At 41.2% G+C, this 22,917-nt stretch overlaps 1 protein-coding gene across 4 annotated transcripts in view; it reads right to left on the bottom strand.

Annotated features, from left to right (window-relative positions):
* Positions 1-22,917, bottom strand: part of CSNK1G3 (casein kinase 1 gamma 3) — a 98,510-nt gene that overhangs the window by 64,163 nt on the left and 11,430 nt on the right. For all 4 annotated transcript variants that reach the window (XM_075741094.1, XM_075741096.1, XM_075741097.1 and 1 more), the window contains exon 3: positions 3,533-3,949. In XM_075741094.1, coding sequence (XP_075597209.1) covers positions 3,533-3,710 — 178 coding nt within the window. In that variant the 5' untranslated portion in view covers positions 3,711-3,949. The remainder of the gene's footprint in view (positions 1-3,532; positions 3,950-22,917) is intronic.

Here is a 22,917-nt window from a genome sequence, read left to right as displayed (position 1 = left end):
CTTTCCTGTTCAAGTAAAATGCCATTTAAACCTCAAGAAAGTCTTTGAAACATTTTTCGTCTAAGGTGCTAGGGGTTCTGGTAGTGACTTACAAAAATGTAGCTTTATTATTTATTATTATTATACATACTTTAAAGAGAACTTTGCTCTTCAATAGCATAAGGGGCAGTTTCACTGAGAGAGTTTCAGCTCTATCACCAAGTTTGCATAATTTTTATGGCCTAGCAAAGCTCGAAAATTGGTAAATTAATGTAAGTGGAATGTGATATTCTACATTTTCATATTTATTGCTCTTTAAAACTCTTCAAAATTTATTTTTAAGTTATGATATGGTTTTGGAACACCAAACACTAGCTCAAGTTAGAATTAACAGGATTTTTTTTTTCCTCAAGTCTGTAATTTATTAAGCCTAAAGTTAGGACAAACAGGGCAAGAATATTACTGAGTTAAATGCTTACATCATTTGCAAAATGCATCTGCTGCTTTAAAACTGATTCTGTAACTGGATAAACAGATTTCAACAAACATTACTTCAAATTGTGTGCAATTATTAAAATATTAAACAAGCTTTAGAGATGTAAAATTAAAAAAGAGCACATAAAGGAAAGAATAAGTTGTTACTTCTGACACACTTCATTTCTCTAGTCTTCAAAAGAGTTTAGTGTGTATTATTTTTAATGACAATCCTACTCTTTTCTCTGTAGTATTACTCGGGTCTGATTTTCTCATGTTTATCTCAGTTTTGTTAAAAAAAATCAAATAGGGAAAAGACATGGATCAAGACAAAAAGGTTCCCTGAAAAGACAGTTCCATTTATAGTCAAAAGACTATGATCTCAGTTCTAATGCTTATATTGAAAAATAGAGTACTCTTGCAAAGCTGAAAAAAGATATTAAAATCACACATTTGTTAAGGGTTCAGCTTTACAAAAAGCAAGTTACCTGAAGAAACTCTTGCAGGCACCCTCCTCATTCAGTCTATTAGATACATAAATCAGCTTCTGGAGTAGCTAACAAATCCAGTTACATTTAAGTGACTGGATATTGCGTTCCAGTAGCTGAATGCAGTAACAGGCTTACAATTCTGAAGAAACACCAGAAGGCACACTGTAACTTCCTATGTCTTTATTCAAGACAATTGTCTCTTTAAAATACGGAGGACAGCAGATTTAACACCACTGTTGATCCATATCTTAGCACAGAACAGGTATTGCGTAATGCATCTTATGCAGCAACAACAAGCTTTCTTTTACTACCCCATCAGTTTATTGTAACAGTAACTCAGAAGAGCCTTAAGATTAACAGCTCAATATTCAAAACAATTTAATGTTTTGCAACTCTTTTGGCACATACAGCCAATTTGGCATTTGATCCACAAGCCACTGCAGAAGTCTGGCAATTCATTTTTTCTCAAGTCAAAGAACTATAATGACTACTGATTTGTAACTGATTTTTTATCTTCTGAAGTGCAACTTCACTGCTCTTTAACAACTCTATCCCTCCTTTAAGTCTTTAAGATTCAACCCTAAGACACATGCTCAAAATATATCCCAGTTTGAGGAGGTACCTAAAAAAAATTAAGTGCTTGTGTTCATCTTTGTAGGAGGGATGCACATGTTAAGTTAGTTGCTACTGTAGTAGTGTAAACGCAAAAATAACAAATTTAAATCAGAATCTGTAATACCAATCTTAACTCCTGCTTTCAGTAACTTACACATTTAAAACATCTTACACCACAAATAACAATAAATAAGGATATAAAATATCTACTACATATGCACAAAAGGAAGACGTTAAAAGGAGAAAGCCTGCACTTGTCCTGGTGGCTGTTGCAGGACAGTATACTACATTTTTCTTCCTGTTTCTTGTACTTGTTTGTCCCATTTTATTTCAGTAATATCAGACTTTACGTCTCAACTACTTCAAGAATTTAGAATTAAATAGATTATTTCACTCTATCTGCTTCAAGCAAATGAGTTAATCTGACAGTGATCTGAAATACATAATCGACTCCGTATGTTGTGACCACTCCAAGATAACAGACAGGAAAAAAAATTAACTATTAGTTTACAGTTGCTTTCAAGTAGTAAATGTGACATCAATTATACTGGTTTGATTTAGTTCATTGAAGGTTTAAAAGAAAAAATATCATACAAAGCCAGTTCAGAAACGTTTAAGACAAATTGAAGACAGAGCTTCAGCTTGACTTGTGAACTGCAAAGACACATATATTACACTCTAAAGGTCGAAATATATCAATCTTGTCTAACTATTAATAAGAATAACAAGAGTACCTCTTATGGAGACTGTGTTAAATTCAGTATTCTCAGCCAGAGCTCCAGCAATGTTACCTTTCATCTCTCTAAAGTATTAATATGCTAAACTTGTTTACATTCTAACTCAGACTAGATAGAAGGCCCCTAGAAAGCACTATATTAAAAACATGACATATTTTATGCATGTTATAAACATGCATATATAAACATGTTCTATTTTATGCAAGCACTATATTAAAAACATTGTCTGAAGGATAATGAGTAGTAATTCTATCAGAGGCAGAAGATCAACAGAAACACACCACGTACCTTGCCCACCCTACTCTCAAATACTCTACTGTTAAGCCCATCTCTCTTTAAACCTTGAAGCAGTGCATTAACTCAAGCCTTCCAGGAACATTGGAATAAACTCTTGCCATTAAGTGTCAAGTTATATTTGTTAACACATACAGAATTCCCAGATCTTGAAAATCCTGGCTAATCATGCTGTCATCATGGAAATTTAAGTCCCCAAAACTAAATATACACTCTTCCAAAAGCACACACCCATGTTTTAGTGTCTATTTTAATAAAGGTAAAATTTCCAGCTTTGCTGCCCAAATTCTTCTAAATTCCACAGGTCCTTCTCAGTCCGTCCTTTCTTCATCATTTGATTTTCATCCATCTGCTCAGCAGGGAACTGACTGAATTACCCATCTCCCAGATTGATGGATTCTCACTGCCCTTGTCCAACAGCAGCTCACTGTTTAGCCTCACTACACTGCCGCTGATGGAAAGGAAATCAAGGAATCCAAGAGCTTGCTGCTATTAAAAATTCTGTATTGCCTACTACAGTGTCTCCAAGACCACAGTACTACAAGCTGGACCAACAGGAGAAGAATGTGTTTCACATACACTTAGTCCCAAATACATCTGAATAAACTTCAGGAAGCCAGGAAAAGTAGCAAAATACAACCACCATAAAGTAATTTCCCTATCTTGGAAAAGACAACTGACTGAATTTAGGATAGCACTGCGCACAGTTATGAAACATTTTTAGTCCCAGAAAGTCTTCTGCTACAGAGATTCTTAATATCTGAGAGAGCTTGCACTGGCCAGGGTCAAACACCAAAAGATGTGCAAGGCAAATTTAACCTGTCTGAAACTTGAAAGTAGTTTGAAGAGCTGTATGGTGTGTTCATGTAGACATTTTCAAGCCTAGACTGCATACAAGGGCCTTGAGTAATGTAAACTGAAATAAAGAAACAAGGATCTTACCTAATCGTAGCTCTCCAAAATTACCACATCCGATTTTTTTGCCAACTCTGAAGTTAGGTCCAACCATTAACACTCCAGAATTTGAAGAACCAGTTCCACGTGGATTATGGCCTGACCTCCCACTAGGCCGTGCCATTCTTTCATCTGCCTTGTCCTTGTCTTTCTTTTTATTCTCCATGTCAAGTTTACGGTACTCCACTTTGATTTCTTCCTCTTTTTAAAAATCAGTATAAGCAAACTCCAGTTGGACAATGTGAGAATGAAAACATCACTGGTGAAGTGCCCAGCTGGTTACTGTCAGTAAGCAGTTAACAGCAGCATGTTCATCCCATTCGCAAAGCCTTGGTAGTATCTGTAGTAAAAATGTATCTCCAGAATGCACACCACCAGCAATATTTACTAGTATTTACAGGAATTCTGTAAAAGAAAAACAAAGTTATTCAATACAGTAAGATTCTTGTACAAAATTACCTCTCCCTTCAACTAGTCATACAATTAAGCTGTAACTAATTACATTTGCTTTACAGATCCTCTATGAAAAGCACTACTGTAAGGTTAAAGCCCCTGATTCTAGCATGTAATGGCAAGAGATATTGGTGTGACAGAAGTGAGCTACAAATCTCAAGGCTTAATGCAACAGATATTTCAAAACAAACAAAAACACAACCCCCAAACCTATAAAACTACTTCCTGACTAGGTGGACACACTTAAAATCAACATTTAGACATTCATTGCATCTTACACCAGCTATGCAAAAGAAAGCATTTTATTTCTGGTTTGTTTTTTTTTTTCCCCACCAGTAGTATCTGTTGATCTACGGAAATGCTCAAGTTGCACAATTATTGAAGTTATAGAAAGATACTCAAACTTAAAATTATTCCATAATCTTTTCTGAATTATCATTTCTAAAAAGCAAAATTTATTTACTCATAGCAAGGACACTTCAGTTCTTTCAGTTATTTACTTATTCTCCCTTGCCCCATTTAACTATGTCATAAATTTGCTTCCCCATTCCCCTTGTCCACCATTTAGCATCATTGCCCAGACACTAATTCCAATGTGGATTTCAGCAAAAACATGTTAGCTTCCTATTGCAATAAAGAATCCTAAGAAAGCTTTCATTTTTATCTTGCCCATAGGAATAGTGGATATAGTTTTCTCTTTGACAACAGTGGTTTAAAAATCCAAAATTCAAAAGATAGTTGGCTACTATGTAGCCAAAATTTCAGGGCAAATTAAATATCTATTCAAAATTATTTTGCTACATTTGCTTCAATGGTAGGAATACACTGCAGTAAAAGAAAACATACTCTGAAAAAACAAAGTATTTCATGTGCTGCAGCCTATTTTAAAGATAATCTTCAGGAGCTTATGTTTAAACACTTTGAAGATACTTTTATTTCTTAAACCCACTTCTCACAAAGTAAAATTATTACTCACATCACAGCTTATTACAATATTTTAAAAATCAAAAATCCAGTAGAGAAGACATACCAAAGAATATAAACAATCACCGAAATAATTGCATCTGCCAAATCATGGATATTCATAGCATGGTCCTAACTAGATTATATTTAAAAATCAATAATAAACAGTTGATTAACCTATCACCTGAACAATGAAGCACATGGAAATTTGGCAAAGAAACACCATCGTATTACTATGAAAGGGAGAATGAAAGACTTGTTCTGAAAGCAATCAAAAAACACAAATGCAGGTTCCAATCCAAGTAGACTTGCTTAATGCAAGAAAAAGGACTTTAGCAGTGAGTCTGAATGAATGCAGTGGTGTGGTATGGTATAGACAGAGGCATTTAAGAGAAAAATACAAACACATTTGAATACAAGATAATCTTGCAGGTTCAAGCACCACTGCTAGATACCCTAAAGTCACTTTCCAAACCACAGATCTCAGAGGAATAGACTCAATAGGAACCAATAGGTAATTTTTCCTCACTCACTGTGCTACAAAAGCTTGGAAAGAAATAAGAAAACTAGAAATGGAGTGTGCTGAGGCAGGACTTCAAGGGCACCATTTAGTACTTAGAAGGTCAGTATATTTGATGCAGCAGGCTGCATAAATATTTTAAGTATTAAAGAAAAAAGGGTTATGGTCCATATCTTACTGGTTCTCCAGTGATAAATAACAAGGTAAACAAGCCTAGAATGTTTAGTGCTAATACACAGGCTTCACAGCAAATAGAAGCAATGCACCTAAGCACAGCATATTACTGCCATCACCAAAGAGTAAAAAAGCACAGACAGTTACTAACACAATGCTTTCGTAATGTCGGTAGCAGTAAAAGGCCAAACTTCCTGGCACTATTTTCCACATACCAAAATCTTCATACTACAAAGTGCTGAAAGACGTATCTTAGAACAGTGAAAGACTAGAAAGGCACTAATAGTTCACACCAATGATACCAATGAGCTCCACAACAGAGCACTAGGCCTACAGAAGGGACTGGATATGAGGGCAAACCTAAAGAGTTAATAGCATTCTTAGCTTACAAGTCTTCCATAGCTTACCTATTGACACAAATACAACATCTAATCACATGTGAAATTAGTTTAAAATTGTATTCTTCTAACGCATCACAACTTCATTTTAGAAGGACAAAACAGCTCTAGTTTTCATTTATTTCAGATTTCCCCAGGTTGTATTTAACCATCACCCGGGCACAGCACGTAGCCTTGCTAACTGAGCAGAAAATCTAGCTATAACAGGCTGGGTTCTGAAGATACTCAGAAGTAAGTCGTGATGCATCAGGAGCATGGAATAACATGCAGGCAACACGAGGACAAAGGGCACCAGAAATTCAGTAGCAGCACTAAGGCAATGGCGATCTCTAAGAAAGCACTTGTGAGGCAAAGGAAGTCCATCATCACTGGAGAATCTTCCAGTCTCACACTGTTTCAGCTCATACAGCAATAAAACAGTACCAGAAAAGCCAAGCTGGAGCTCAAGGACAGATTTTTTTAGTATTTATGCAAAGATATTAGCTGCTCTGCGTACATGCTTGTCCAGATGAACCGTAGTAGTTAACAAGGCACCGAAGCTTTGCCAGTGACAAATTAATTTGCACAATATATTTTTTTAAGCCATTTATAATCATAGAAAGATCTTGAATTTGGAAAATCCAAATCATAATCAAACTGACCCCTTAATACTATTAAGTTAGAGATGAAGACTTACAATACATTCAGAATCTACATTTTAAAAATATCCTATCCGCACACACCCAAATACCTTTTCCCACAATTTAACAGTCTAATACTTTAGATAGCAGTTTGTTAGGCACTAGTGGCAACAGACTTTCAAGTTTATACTAATACTACTCTTCATCAAGAGAACTTTTTTCTGATTACTCAATACATAGCCTCAGATACTGAAGATGTATTATATAATGCTGCACACTTAAATATCAAATCAGATGCTCTTTTAAGCAATAAATTAACTTATATATTATAAATTAATTGAAACAGCCAAATTAGAATAGGATCCTGCAAAGAAATTATTGCCAGTATTTTTTAATTCCACTCTTCACTCTGAAACTGAAGTTACAGCAGTTAAGTTTTAATTATTTTCAAAAACTGAGCTTATTTATGAGAAATCTCTTTTTGCCCTTTTTTTAAAAAAAAATCTTTTGCGAGATGCCCACTCTGCTCTCTCACGCCTCCTCCTCAAAAGAACAGTGGGAAGAAAAGGTGAAAAAGCTCATGGGTCAAGATCAGAATAAAGATTACTCACCAATTCAGCAGCGGGCAAAACAGACTTGTCTTCGGCAAGATTAATTTACCGCCAATTAAAATAGGGTAAGATGGTGAGAAACAGAGACAAAGCTAAAAACACCTTTTCCCCCACCGCCCTTCTTCCCAGACTCAACTTCACTCCTCCACTTCCCAGTCCCCTACCTCCTCCCCTCCCAGAGGGACACAGAGGGATGGGGGGGTTGGGGTTAGTCCGTAACAGCTCCCCTCTGCTGCTCCTTCCTCCTCATGCTCCAGCGTGGGTCTCTCCCACAGGGTGCAGACCTTCAGGAACAGACTGCTCCAGCGTGGGTCCCCCACGGGGTCACAAGTCCTGCCAGCAAACCTGCTCCTGCCTGGGTTCCTCTGTCCATGGGTCCACAGGTCCTGCCAGGAGTCTGCTCCAGTGCGAGCTTCCCACAGGGTCACAGCCTCCTTTGGGTACCTCCACCTGCTCCGGCGTGGGGTCCTCCATGGGCTACAGGTGGATATTTGCTCCACCATCAACCTCCATGGGCTGCAGGGGGACAGCCTGCCTCACCATGGTCTTCTCCAGGGGCTGCAGAGGAATCTCTGCTCTGGCTCCTGGAGCAACTCCTCCCTCAGACCTGGGGGTCTGTAGGGCTGTTTCTCTCACATTTTCTCACTCCTCTCTCACAGCTGCTGCATAGCCTTTTTTACCCTTTCCTAAATACATTTTCCTGGAGGTGCCACCAGCTTCACTGCTGGGCTCAGCTGTGCCCTGCAGTGTGCCCGGCACAGGGCAGCTCCCCGCCTCTCCTCACAGAGTCCCCTGCAGCCCCTCTCTCCAGCACCTGGGCACAGACACCCAGTCCATTTACAAAAGCAACACTCACATCTTTCAAATTGGAGAAATTCCACACACTATACCTAACTGCTTTTTTAACGCAGCAAGTTCTTCCAGGAGAAACAGCCTACCATACACTTTTCAACTTAAGAAAACACTGCTTCTAAAACTTTCGTGTCCGCACACAGACCCACCACAAGCCATTTCCTAGATGTCATTTTAAAAAACATCAGAATGCAGTAACAGAAAAAATAATTTAGAATGGATTCAAGGGATAAAGATAAGCTTGAGTATAAGCTTCAGTATTTATCAAGTAGATTAGTTTTGTAAATGGTACTAGCATTTTGAGAGCAAATCACAAAGCAGGAAAAAAATAATAAAACCCAATAAATAGTTGTCGTGGTTTTACCCCAGCCGGCAGCTGAGCACCACGCAGCCGCTTGTTCACTCCCCCCCCCCCAGTGGGATGGGGAGGAGAATGGGAAGGAAAAAGACAAGACCTGGTGGGTTGGTATAAGGACAGTTTACTAGGATTGCAAAGGGAGAGGGGAAGACAAGACAAAACAAAACAAAACAGTACTTAACAGAGTATACGAAACTGGTGATACAGAATGCAGTTTCTCACCCGAGGACCGTACAACTCAGACCGCACGCTCAGACCTGCCCCGAAACCGGACTGTCCCCGAGCCACGCGTCCTGAAGCTGCTGCCGCCCCTCCCCGGCTAGCCCCCTTTTATGCTGAGCATGATGTCACATAGTATGGAATACCCCCTTTGGCTCGTTTGGGTCACCTGTACTGTCTTTGTCCCCTCCCAACTCCTTGTGCACCCCCAGCCGTCCCGCTGGCAGGGCAGTGCGAGGAGCAGAAAAGGCCTTGGCCCCGTGTAAACACTGCTCAACAACAGGTCCATAGAACAAAAACATCTCTATATTATCAGTGCTGTCTCCAGCACAAATCCAAAACATATCCCCACACTAGCTACTACGAAGAAAAATCAATCCTCTCAGCTGAAACCAGGACAATAAACTGATTAGTGAATGCCTTCCTAAAAAAGTATATTTTCTCATAATGTTTATTGAGTGTTTTATTGAAATTTAAGGCAACAATGCATGAAACCAAATACATTATTAACAACATAAACTTCAGTTTCCAAAAATGTATCTGTTATATGGACAAATCTATTATATGGTAACTCATGCCCTTCCCTCTTCTACTGTTAAACCAACAGATATTACAGTTACATTACAGGTATGCTTTCTTCTATGAACTGAAATTAGCACCTTTTATCAGATTCCTGCTATTCAAAGATCGGAAGCCTCATACACTTTTCACACACTACATGTCAGAAGGAAGACAAACATTCCTGTGACAGTTTCTCCAGGACTTGTTCTTTTACAACATTTTGTAATAAAATCATCTGCAGCTACTTTGAGATAAGGAAAGAACTTAGGCTTTCTTCATACTGAAATTCCTGTTCAACATTTTGTGAAGTATTCACCTTAGAAATACAAAAGGCATTCATGGTTTTTATTTACACTGCATTTACCTATGACAGAGTTATACTGTCGATGGCAGTATCTTTTCTGCACCATAATCCTCATATTCTAGAGGAAAAGCACTAAAGGCAAAGATAGACAGATAGATAGATAGATAGATGTACTATTTGCAATTACTTGGGCATGCAAAAACTTCTGATACAGAATGCAAATAAATTACAAATTACGGGAACTGCATTAGTTTTCCTAGACTGTTAAGGAAGATCCAGTAGATTTTTTTTCAAAGCAGCAACATAATTTGTGGGGCTCAGAAGTCAGACAGTGTTCAGAAGTGTGCATCATGTGAAGTGAAAAAGTAACACATACAGTGTAAGCATTCTAAATTATTTGCAAACTCTTTTTCTTGCTATGTGCTAGTTATATGGGCTATATCTTTCTCCCATGCAATCTGCTTTAAAAATGTGCCAACTTCATCCTCATTTCACAGCTCCATTTTCTGTTTAATTTTCATTTTCCATCTCTGCCTACATAGTTGACCCATAAGCTTCAGCCATATATCAGGGAATATTGTTAGGATTTAAATAAGCATTCTTGTTCAAAAAGATATGATTAAATATCAGTATAATGGCAGATACAACACCAAAGCCAAGTTAACAAAGCAATGTCATAGGAGTGAAATGACTATTTCTGTTCAAGTATGAAGACAAAGAGAAAGCAAAGGAAGCTATGAAAAAGTCAAATGGTATCAAATAGTTGGAAAATTAATTATATCTTAGTTAGAAATTAGATCTACAATCCATATAGATTAAGGATAAAAGGTGAAATGAGACTGGAAGACCTGTAAGGAAGCCATCAGAATAACTGAGATGCAACACTAACATCAGCTAACAGAGGTTTTATTTGATGGAATTTAATAGACATTCCCAAGCACTGTAGAGAGACTGCCTGAAAAGGAAGGAGTGGTGAAGACAAGCTAGAAGAGTGAAGACAATAGCTAGATATGTGCTTCAGTTGACTGAAAGCAGTCATACACCTAACACCTGCAGAAGAGTAAAAGGAATCTCAGGCTCAGTTTTAGAAACATAAATTAAAATTGATAGCAAATGACAGCCAGGCTACTGGTCTGTGTCAACGCACGACATAAATACAGAACATACAGTCAAATGAACCAAATAAATAATAACTTAGCCACAAGACTACAGTAACACCATCCCAAAACAAAAATCCCAATTTGCAATGAAGCAGCACAAGAGGACAACTGCATTTACTGGGTCCACAGAGAATTAACTATTTCTGCCAGTACTGGCTTTACCACAGTTGATGTAAGAATTCGAAGGCAAAACTTATTAGCTTGGATTCACCAACACATTGGTATGGCTAACCTGCTAGCACTGGAAATACAGTAGTCACTCCCAGCTCAGGAGGGTTTGCTCCATTCTCTGCTCCATTAAATGAGCATGCTGCAATTAACCCACATACATTATCACTTCCAAACTTTTGCATGCTTGACCTCACAACTTCAATAATGTTCTTCATGCACTGCAACAGGTGATTAAATATTTCTTCAACAAAGGCAAGCCAAGGACTAAATGGACCACTCCCTCAAGACCTCTACTGTCTAAAGGCTAGACAAGCAATTCTGTGATACCTGAAGAGGACAGAAAGACAACTGTTTCCTTGAAGGGACATTTTTACTCTACAGAATATGTTTTACACATGATTTGCATACAAATCATGCTTACATAGTAGACAAGGAGATTCCAACTGGGAAAATCCAGCCTGTTTGAAATGTTTGGTTTTCACTCCCTCTGCTGCATAAAATTTTACACATAGAACAAATGAAGGAGTTTTAATGGAACTATGCAGTTCTATGAACAAAAATGATCCATCAATTCACCACTATACTCCAACTATTTTTCATTTAAATTCATGTTGTGCAGTTGTATAATCTCGAAGAACTCAGAACACTGAAAACTCCCTAAGAATACATACAGAGCTAGACATATAGAAATTAAAATTAAGCAAATATCTTACTTCCACGTGAATTCACTGTGAGAAAACTTCAGTATTTTTTCCTCTAACAAATAGATTATGATCTCTGAATGATTTATACTTTGCTTAAACATCTAAAGAAAACTGTTTAAAGGCATTGAAGAAAAACAATGTAATATTAGCTACATGGTGAATAAATAGGTGAGTTAGAAAAACAGATTCAGGGTTATTCTGTCTTCTGCTCCATTATACCCTCAGTATATTCAACAGCTTTGCTACTATTGTTCCAAGTTCACGCATTACGCAAAAGAACACATTATTCATTAAGCAAACATATGCTGCAACAGAAAATCTGTGAAGCAAAACAATCTTTACCTAAAGATTACCTACATTGGAGAAATTTTCCTTTAAATCCTCTTAATCTTTTCCTCCTTTATTCAGTATTCAAAACCTAATAAAGCAGTGCAACACTAGCTATAAGAAAAAAGGATAATTACGCAAGGCCACAAAAAATTATCAAATCTTCTAATCATATCTGTATTAAAGTTCTCCTTTTTCCAGTGCCCTGGAAACAACTGCCATTTCTTTAGGTTGCATCACTACCAAAGATCATACACACCCAGTCAAACACAATTTCTTTCACATCTACTGGCAAAAAAAACCTCAAAGCCCTAGTTGGGCTGGCAATTTTAAAGCACCGTTGTGTTTTATTATCACACAAGTATTTCTAATTTCTTGCACAGCCATACCCATGTAAGAGCAGAGCATTAAAAGTTTGCTTCAGGGTCAAAGTCAAATTATTGCCAGAAAGTGGTAGGCTGCTAAAATTCAAATTCTAATACCGGGATTAGCACACAGGAAGAAATGACGCCTAGAAAACATTTTAGACATCCCTAGATTACAGATATATATCTATACATCTCTCAGTCTCAGTTGAAAATGTCCCAATTAACACTACCAAAGACTATATCCTCACAACAAGAACCCTACTGCACAGCAATACTTTCTCGGACCTTATATAAGGCAGGGTAAAAGACTAACTCATTTAAGCACATTCTTTATTCATACATCTCTCAAATGGCTGACCCTGCAGCAGCAGCAGCACTGTAATTACATCCAAGTTTACATATTCCAAGGTGTATGTCATAACAACGTTCATATTCAAATGTGCAAGCCACCTCTAAAATAAAAACTAGCTACTTCATTCCTTTTTCATGTTTCAGATTTACTCTTAAATAAACCTATTAAGAAAACATTAAAGCTGCTAAATAAAACATTCCACTGTCCAAAAGTGACAAAGTTAAATGAAACATGCAACCATATCTGCTCCCTTAGGTATCACATGCATTACCAATCAGAGTTTAATTACAAGATCTTCTATCACTGCTAGTATCAGTATGTCTCTAGTTTTAGAAAAAGTATACAGCAGCACAAGAGCTAGGAAGGGAAAGAAAAGATTCCATGAAAAAAAGGAAAGACAGTAAAGAAACACCTCTGGTTTAAGCACAAAGCATTTAAAAATTCACCCAGGCTCCTACCGTTTTCATACATCTTCAGTTTTTCTCACCCTTCAGGGTTCTTTGTTCACATACTTCTGGCACTAACATTAATCTAGTGGCAAAGCTTCTCCTTACACCTTTTAAAAGAGTGCTGAAAAAGTTTCTAGTGCCTCTGCAACAGGTTTCCAAGAGCCTTTCTCTAACATTAGACATAGTCTTAAGGAATAATTCACCTACAAAGTAGCCCTTATTTCAGATGGAGAGCAGTCACATTCAATTTCCAATATTCATTCAAATGTTACAAATACATTTGGACCACAGACTAACATGCAAATTTATTCAGCAAAACTCCTTTAGAGTTTTTAGAAGTATTCAACAGTAGTAAAACTGCAATTCATATTACAAATCTGAAATCAAGCTCAGAATGATAGCTTCATTATGAGGTAATCAATACACAAGTCAAATATCCAATCAACTATTTCTGGTATTGTTTATATGCCTCATGGAAAGATTAAGCTGGTCTTTCTAGCCTAGCTCTGACTGCTTCATTTTCATCCATTTTTATGTACATCTCCATGCAACAGAGGACAGCTGGGAAATTTCAAATCCACAATAAAAAGGTTCAAAATTGTAAAGTCCTTGAAAGTTTAGAACAGCAATTTCTAACCTCGAAAAACTCCTGGGATAGATTTTGAATTGGAAAATATCTCTAAATTTATATATGATTTGGTGAGATTCATTGTTTACTTAAAAATAAATCCACTCTTTAATCATTAAATATTTATTTATTTTCAATTTAGCCCAATGACAGAAATTCAAACCTTCATACGATCTTCATGTGCCCCAAAAAAGTTGAGTTGCTATTCCAACAATTTATGCTACAAATAAATTTGTGAATAGCTTCTTTTTTTGTACAAATAGATGCTTGCAATACTGGTATCACACCTTTGGATGGTTGTTCCCTTTTATGACTAATTTGAGCCTGAAAAGAAAAATACTTCCATATACAAATTCCAAAAATAAAAACAGATATTAAAAGGCTCATTGCATAACTCAAACATAACCGATCTGATTTTGAGTTAAGAATAATCACTTTCCAGATATCAGAAGCAGAAAAAAAGGTAAAATCATTAGCATCTCAAAACTAAAGACAAAATGATAGTCCTGAAATATTCAGTATGTAGAACTTCCATAGATGCTACATACTCATGACATGAGCTTTGAAAAACAAAAAACCAAATTTCCAAACAAATTTCGCCTGACACAATTTCCCTCTCCAGCTATCAATAACCTGTATCGAAATTGCTCATTACTGTATTATTTTACATTTCTTAGAACGTAACCTCAACAAAATGAAAACCTATTCATCAGTATCCTATTTCGTTCACAACAATGTAATCCACTTGATATACACATGGAATTTCAGTCTAACTTTTGAGATTCTAATGCAGCCTAATTTTTTAGTTTTTTAAATTTTTTAACATAAAAACTAAAATACAGCTTGGCATTATCTGCTCTTTCTGCTGCTTCTAGCACACTTCAAGATTCATCATACTTTCACAGGTTACTTGATTCATCTAAGAATATTTTGTTCTGCCATTTCTTAGGTACTTGTTCTGACTTCAGTCAGGTAAACAACTATCTTGGAAGCACTGTCAAAGGAACATGTGAATCCTCCGAAGCAACACCATTGTCCCCCTCAAAAAACCAATAATATTTTGCAGCAGATGTGAACTAATCCAAGAAACAAGGATGAACTTTTTCAGTTTCACATTAAAAGGACTGGTGTCTCTACTTGAATAAAATGAGAAACATATGGAACACACAAGACGTGAAGATGCACCTGAGTCAGATCTTCAGCAGCATCCACGTTTGGGCCATCAATAATCAGTGTTCATTCTTTTGCAGACAGCTTGCCTTTCCCATATTTGCTACATTTATTCTACAAAGTACACAATAACAAGTTGGAAATCCCTCCTAGAGTTTCAGCAGTGTGTTGGTTTTGCGTGGCAAGGTTTTGGTAGCGGGGGGGCTACAGGGGTGGCTTCTGTGAGAAGCTGCTAGAAGCTTCCCCTGTGTCTGACAGAGCCAATGCCAGCCGGCTCCAAGACGGACCCACCGCTGGCCAAGGCCAAGCCCATCAGCACCTCTGTGATAACATATTTAAGAAAGAAAAAAAAAAACAGTTAGAGAGAGAGCTTTTGCGGCCAGAGAGAGGAGTGAGAAGATGTAAGAAACTCTGCAGACACCAAGGTCAGTGCAGAAGGAGGGGCAGGAGGTGCTCCAGGTGCCAGAGCAGAGATCCCCCTGCAGCCCGTGGTGAAGACCATGGTGAGGCAGGCTGTCCCCCTGCAGCCCATGGAGGAAGGATGAGGGGGTGTAGAGATTCCACCTGCAGCCCGTGGAGGACCCCATGCCGGAGCAGGTGGAGACACCTGAAGGAGGCTGTGACCCCGTGGGAAGCCCACGCTGGAGCAAGCTCCTGGCAGAACCTGTGGACCCTGTGGAGAGAGAAGCCCAGGCCAGAGCAGGTTTGCTGGCAGGACTTGTGACCCCGTGGGGGACCCACACTGGAGCAGTTTGCTCCTGAAGGTCTGCACCCCGTGGAGGAGACTCACATTGGAGAAGGTCGTGAAGGACTGTCTCCCGTGAGAGGGACCCCATGCTGGAGCAGGGGAACGATGAGAGGAGTCCTCCCCCTGAGGATGAAGAAGCGACAGAAACACCGTGTGATGAACTGACCGTAACCCCCATTCCCCGTCCCCCTGTGCCGCTGAGGGGGGCGGAGGTTGAAGCCGGGAGTGAAGTTGAGCCTGGGAAGATGGGAGGGGTGGGGGGAGGTGTTTTAAGATTTGATTTTATTTCTCATTCCTCTACTCTGTTTTGCTTAGTAATAAATAAGATGAATTCCCTCTCTCAGTTCGGTCTGTTTTGCTCGTGATGATAATTAATGAGTGATCTCTCCCTGTCCTTATCTCGACCCGTAAGGTTTTTTTTTCGTTGGTACTTTTCTCCCCTGTCTAATGAATGAGGGCAGTGATAGAGCGGCTCTGGTGGGCACCTGGCCCTCAGTTAGGGTCAACCCACTACAAGCAGCAAAGAGAGAACACCAGCAAAGCAACTAGTTTTTCTTGATCACATGCAGATCAAACTCTTCACACTTCAGAAGATACACGTTTGTTTAAGAAAGTGAATATAATACCCTGTAGTGGTTTAGTCCCAGACTGCAGCTAAGCAACGTGCAGCCACTCATTCACCACCCACCACCCCCAGTGGGATGGGGAGGAGAATCGGAAGAAAAAGGTAAAACTTGTGGGTTAGGATAAGGACAGTTTACTGGGACAGCAAAGAGAGAGGAAAACAACGGTACTTAGAATATACAAAGTGGGTGATACACAATGCAATTTGCTCACCCAGTCCGGACACCCAGCCCATGCTGGAGCCATGGCTCCTCACCAACCAGCCCCCTTCATATGCTGAGCATGATGTCATGTGGTATGGAATACCCCTTTAGCTAGTTTGGGTCTGCTGTCCCAGCTTCTTGTGAAAATTAACTCTATCCTAGCTGAAAACCAGGACATTATCCATCCCTTTATTCTATATGATCTATGTCATCGCTACTTTCCCTGTCTTTGATATATATATAGATAGAGAGATATACACAGATATCATTCCCTTAGTCTATGTGCCATCCCTCTAAAATGTCCGCTGAGTTCATTTAGTCCACGACTTTTGGGCTCCATCTGTCATAACAGTCTCTCAGAGCAGGAGAGATGTGTGTGCTGTTGGATTGTTGCATGCTGCATCCAGAGCTTGCAGCTGGTGTATCTGGCAAAGCCCATGCTCACAGTCTGCAGGTTGAAAATGTCGATTTCAAGGAAGTTGCTGGGTGCCAGTTGCTGAAGTCAGTTCTAGTTCCATCATCACTGCACTTTGCTCAGTTTCAAAGTTCACCCTTCATTGGTTTGGGTAATTCTTATTGTAATACCATGGGTACAACATATAGCAATTGTAGTACTGATGACATACAATGGCAGGGTTATTTAGCAGTTAACATCATACAATTTAAATCACTGGCTATTCTCATCCAAAACCAAATCCTATTGAGGTACACATCAGACTTCCCCATCCTTCTACATCACCCACCAAGTGCACCCTGGTCCTTGAGCAAAAGCAATCCCACGGATGGGTTTGCCTTTGCCCAAAGCAGGACTAACCCAGACTGTCTTCCCTCGCACATTCTTAATGTATACTACAGGGACTTTATCCTCTCCTACAGTACATTGAAGTTTTCATTGGGCAGGGCCAACTCGATCGGTAAATCCCCTAGTGTTAACTAGTCATGTGGCCTTTGCTAAATGTGTACCCCAATGTTTGAAGGTCCCACCATCCATTCCTCTCAGTGTAGTTTTTAGCAGTCCGTTGTATCATTTGATTTGCCTGGAGACTGGTGCATGACAGGGGATGTGATATGCCCACGCAATGCCAGGCTCTTTGGCCCAGCTGTCTATGAGGTTGTTTTGGAAATGAGTCCCGTTGTCTGAGTCAATTCTTTCTGGGGTGCCGTGTCACCACAGGACTTGCTTTTCAAGGCCCTGGATAGTGTTCTGGGCAGTGGCATGGGATGTATTTCCAGCCACCCGGTGGCTACTTCCACCATTGTAAGTACACAGCACTTGCCTTGGTGGGTTTGTGGGAGTGTGGTGTAACCAATCTGCATGGACTCCATGTATTTATTGCAGCCATCATTCTCCGTACCAGAGAGGCTTTAACCGCTTGGCTTGCTTGACTGCAGTGCATCTTTCACATTCATGGATGACCTGTGCAACAGCATCCACGGTCAAGTGCACCCCTCGATCACAAGCCCATCTATATATGGCATCCCTTCCTTGATGGCCTGAGGTGTCGTGGGCCCATCGAGCTATAAATAACTCGCCCTTATGTTGCCAGTCCACATCCACCTCAGCCACTTCAGTCTTAGCAGCCTGATCCACCTGCTGGTTGTTTTGATGTCCCTCAGTGGCCCAACTCTTGAGTACGTAAGCGGGATGTACTTTCACAACCAGCTTCTCTAACTGGGCAGCAGTAACTTGCCACAATCGGGCAGCCCAGATGGGTTTGCCTCTGCGTTGCCAGTTGCTCTGCTTCCATTGTTCTAACCATCCCCACAGGGCATTGGCCACCATCCATGAGCCAGTATAGAGACAGAACACTGCATGTTTTTCTTGTTCAGCAATGTCTAAAGCCAGCTGGATGGCTTTCACCTCTGTAAACCGGCTCAATTCACCTTCTCCTTCAGCGGCCTCTGCAACTCATCATGTAGGACTCCATACAGCAGCCTTCCACCTCTGAAGCTTTCCTAATATGCAACAGGCATACTGCTTCTCATTTTCTGGTAGTTTATTATACAGTGGAATCTATTCAGCACGTCATCTCCTCCTCAGGCCATATTCTTACATCTTTCCCTTCTGGCCAGTCTGTGATCACTTCCAGAATTCCTGGGTGACTGCGGCTTCCTCTTCAAGCCCACTGACTCCACATAGAATCAGCTGCACGGTGTGTACAGGGGGCTCTCTCTCTGAACATTTCCAGCCCAGCACCATCAGTCAGGGTGCCAGGAGGAGCTTGTGCTTCAGTACCAACCACCTCTGAGGTGGATCAAACCCCTTCATATGCTGCCTGTATCTCTTTTTCAGCTGGAGTGTGTCAGGCCTCAAATCCTCTGTATCCTGACTGCAAAACCCCAGGGGTCAACCTCAAGTTTCCCTGGTGCTTTCTTCCAGAGAGTTCAGATACAGCCATTCTCCCCGGCTCCAGTGTACACCACATTTTTTATATCTGGTCCTTTTCGGACTGGCTCTATGGCTACTGCATGAACCATTTCCTATCAATTTGTTCAAAGGCTTGTCATTGCTCAGGGCCCCATTTGAAATCACTCTTCTTCTGGGTCACCTGATAGAGAGGTCTTACAATCAGACTGTAATTTGGAATATGCATTCTCCAGAAACCCACAATACCTAAGAAAGCTTGTGTTTCCTTTTTGTTAGTTGGTGGAGACATTATTTTGTTGATTGCATCCATTGGGATCTGACAATGCCCATCTTGCCACTTTATTCCTAGAAACTGGATCTCCTATGTAGGTCCCTTGACCTTGTTTTATGGCAAAACTGGCTTTCAGAACCATTTGGACTATCTTCTTTCCTTTCTCAAAAACTACTTCTGCTGTGTTGCCCCATACAATGATGTCATCAATGTATTGCAGATGTTAGTTCAACAAGGCCAAGTACAAGGCCCTGCACGCGGGTCGGTGCAATCCCAAGCACGACTATAGGCTGGGTGGAGAATGGGATTGAGAGCAGCCCTGAGGAGAAGGACTTGGGGGTATTGATTGATGAGAAGCTCAACATGAGCCGGCAATGCACGCTTGCAGCCCAGAAAGCCAACCGTGTCCTGGGCAGCACCAAAAACAGTGTGACCAGCAGGTCGAGGGAGGTGATCCTGCCCCTCTACTCCACTCTTGCGAGACCCCACCTGGAGTACTGCATCCAGCTCTGGGGGCCCCAGTACAAGAAAGACATGGAACTGTTGAAGCCAGTCAAGAGGAGGGCCATGAAGGTGATCAGAGGGCTGGAGCACCTCTCCTGTGAGAACACACTGAGAGAGTTGGGGTTGTTCAGCCTGGAGAAGGCAAGGCTCTGGGAAGACCTTATAGCAGCCTTCCAGTACCTGAAGGAGGCCTACAGGAAAGATGGAGAGGGACTGTTTACAAGGGCATGTAACGATAAGACAAGAGGTAACGGGTTTAAACTAAGAAAGGGTAGATTTAGATTAGGTGTTAGGAAGAAATTCTTTACTGTGAGGGTGGTGAGGCACTGGAACAGGTTGCCCAGAGAAGCTGTGGATGCCCCATCCCTGAAGTGTTCAAGGCCAGGTTGGATGGGGCTTTGGGCAACCCCTTCTAGTGAGGGTGTCCCTGCCCATGGCAGGGGGGGTTGGAACTAGATGATCTTTGAGGTCCCTTCCAACCCAAACCATTCTATGATTTTATGTTCTGGAGCTTCACCCCATTCCAGTGCAGTCTGGATCAGTCCATGACAAATGGTGGGGCTGTGTTTCCACCACTAGCGCAGTCGGTTCCATGTGTACTGGACGCCCCTCCAAGTGAAAGCAAACTGTGGCCTGCACTCTGACACCAAAGCGATTGACAAAAAACACATTCATGATACCAACCGTGGCATACCACTGGGCTGCCTTTGACTCCAGTTCATACTGAAGTTCCAGCACGTCTGGCACGGTAGCACTCAGCAGCAGCATGACTTCAGTCAGGCCACGATAGTCTGCTGTCAGTCTCCACTCTCCATTAGACTTCTGCACTGGCCTTTCGGGACTGTTAAAGGGTGAGCGGGGTCTGCTGATCACTCCCTGGCTCTCCAGTTGACAAATCAGCTTATGGAAAGGAATCAGGGTGCAATATTGCTGCCGGTGCACTGTTGTGGTAGTGACTGGCATCTGCTGCTCTTTGACCCTGAGCAACCCCACAACAGAAGGGTCCTCCAAGAGATCGGGCAAGGTAGACAGCTGTTTAATTTCCTCTGACTCCAAGGAGCTATATCCAAAGCCCACCAGCACCTTTTGGGTCCTTGAAATACCCTCTCTGGAGGCAGTCTAAGTCAAGGATGCACAGAGCCCCTGGGCCAGTCACAATGGGGTGCTTCTGTCACTCATTCGCAGTTAGACTCACTTCAGCCTCCAGTATAGCTAGCTGTTGGGATCTCCCTGTCACTCCAGAAATACAGATGGGTCCTGCCCTTTCACGGCTTCATGGCATTAGGGTACGCTGTGCACCGGCATCCACGGGAGCCTTACACTCCTGGGAGTCTGATATGCTGGGCCATCGAATCCACACAGTCCAATAAATTCAGCTGTCCTTTTCCATCATCTGGCTGCAGGCAGGGCCCCTCTAATCCTGTTCATCTTCTAATGACTTAGAAGTCATTTCAAGAGGATCATAAGTGCAATCAGTCCTTCCACTGTGTCTGGGGAACTGTCCACTGGAAACTGGAGGGCATTTTTCCTGCAAGAACCTCCATTTGAAATTGTTTTTCCTTGCAATGCATGTACCCACACCTCTGGGGTCAAAGTAGGTTTTCCACCTCACTTCCTCATGTCCTCTCCATGGTCATGCAGGTAAAACCACAGGGTGTCTCATGGTGTGTACCCATTATATCCTCTCTCTTGAGCAGAGGAACACTTACTTGAATAGCTGAGATACTGGTCCAGACAGGTGGGGAATAGGACACACAGTCTTCAAACTGCTGGACCTTCCAGGACAGTTTCTCCACAGATGAGACAAAGGAGAGAGACTTTCTTCATATTGCCAGAGTTGGCCAGTCACTTCATCTACCGTTGGTGCCTCTTTGTCTTTCCAGTCCATTACTGCCAATGAGTTGGCAAACGATGATAATGCACTTAATACAAACTTCCACCACACGAGTTGGGTACATTGGACTTCATCAGAAGTGGGTAGCTACGCATTGTCCAGGTCATAATAAACTACCTCCTGCATGGTTAATTCTCTCAGGTACTTGATACCTCTTCCCCATGGTGGTTCACTTGCCTGGGTGACATACAAAATCTTCACTGAAGGGATACCTTTCCCTCTGTCCTGGTTTCAGCTGGGATAGAGTTAATTTTCTTCACAGTAGCTAGTATGAGGCTATGTTTTGGATTTGTGCTGGAATCAATGTTGATAATAGAGATGTTTTAGTTATTGTTGAGCAGTGCTTACACAGAGTCAAGGCCTTTTCTGCTTCTCACACCACCCCACCAGCAGGATGGCTGGAGGTGCACAAGAAGCTGGGAAGGGACACAACTGAGACAGCCGACCCCAACTGACCACAGGGATAGTCGATAACATATGTCATCATGCTCAACACATACAGCTGGGGGAAGAGGAGAGGGAAGAGGGGCAACATTCACAGCGATGGCATATATCTTCCCAACTCACCATTACGCACTATGGAGCCCTGTTTTCCTGGAGATGGCTAACACCTGCCTGCTGATGGGAAGCAGTGAATGAATTCCTCGTCTTGTTTTGCTTGTGCACACAGCTTTTGCTTTACCTATTAAATTGACTTTATCTCAACCCAGGAGTTTTCTCACTTTTACCCTTCTGATTCCCTCCCCCATCCCAGTAGGGGAAAGTATGTGAGCAGCTGCATGGTGCTCAGCTGCCAGCTGGGGCTAAACCATGACACCCTCACATGTGAAAGAAGTCACCTCCAGAGGCTGAGGGATTGTATCTTTTTCCTCAATTACCTTGTCAATGCCCCCTTCCCTACACAGGGGTCCCAACTGCTTGGCTTCCCTGCTCTCTAATTCCAGGCTACTGGCCCTGTTATCCCAGCATCAGAGCAGCCAGATAACGATGCGCTCGCCTGGATGGTGGCTGAAATCCTTTCGCATATCTCACAGCTCACTCAGGGACAGGAATCAGGTAATTACCTCTGGTTCTTCCTCCTGTTCTCATGATGGTCCAAGTTCATCATCATCCCTTACTAGGCAAGCTATTGGTTTTTTTGTGTGTATTTCTTCTTCTATATGGAGGTGACTGATATCAGCATGGGTTGGTTTTTCCATTCAGTTGCAGTAGCTGACACCAGGGTTTCAGCAGTGTCAGCGTCCACTGCCAGGATTTGAGCAGCCACAGTGCCTGTCACTGGGGTTGGAGAAGCCTGTGCCTGTCATCTGTTTTCCCTCTCTTCCCCCAAGGGTGCTGCCTAGTATCAAGCAGTGTTTGGTAGATACTGGTGAGGGCCCAGCACAGTGCAGTAAGTTGT

Source organism: Balearica regulorum, chromosome Z, assembly GCF_011004875.1.
Source record: "Balearica regulorum gibbericeps isolate bBalReg1 chromosome Z, bBalReg1.pri, whole genome shotgun sequence".
Taxonomy (NCBI): Eukaryota; Metazoa; Chordata; class Aves; order Gruiformes; family Gruidae; genus Balearica; species Balearica regulorum.
The sequence above is the reverse complement of the archived record's forward strand: the minus strand, read 5'-3'. Positions and strand labels throughout refer to the sequence as shown.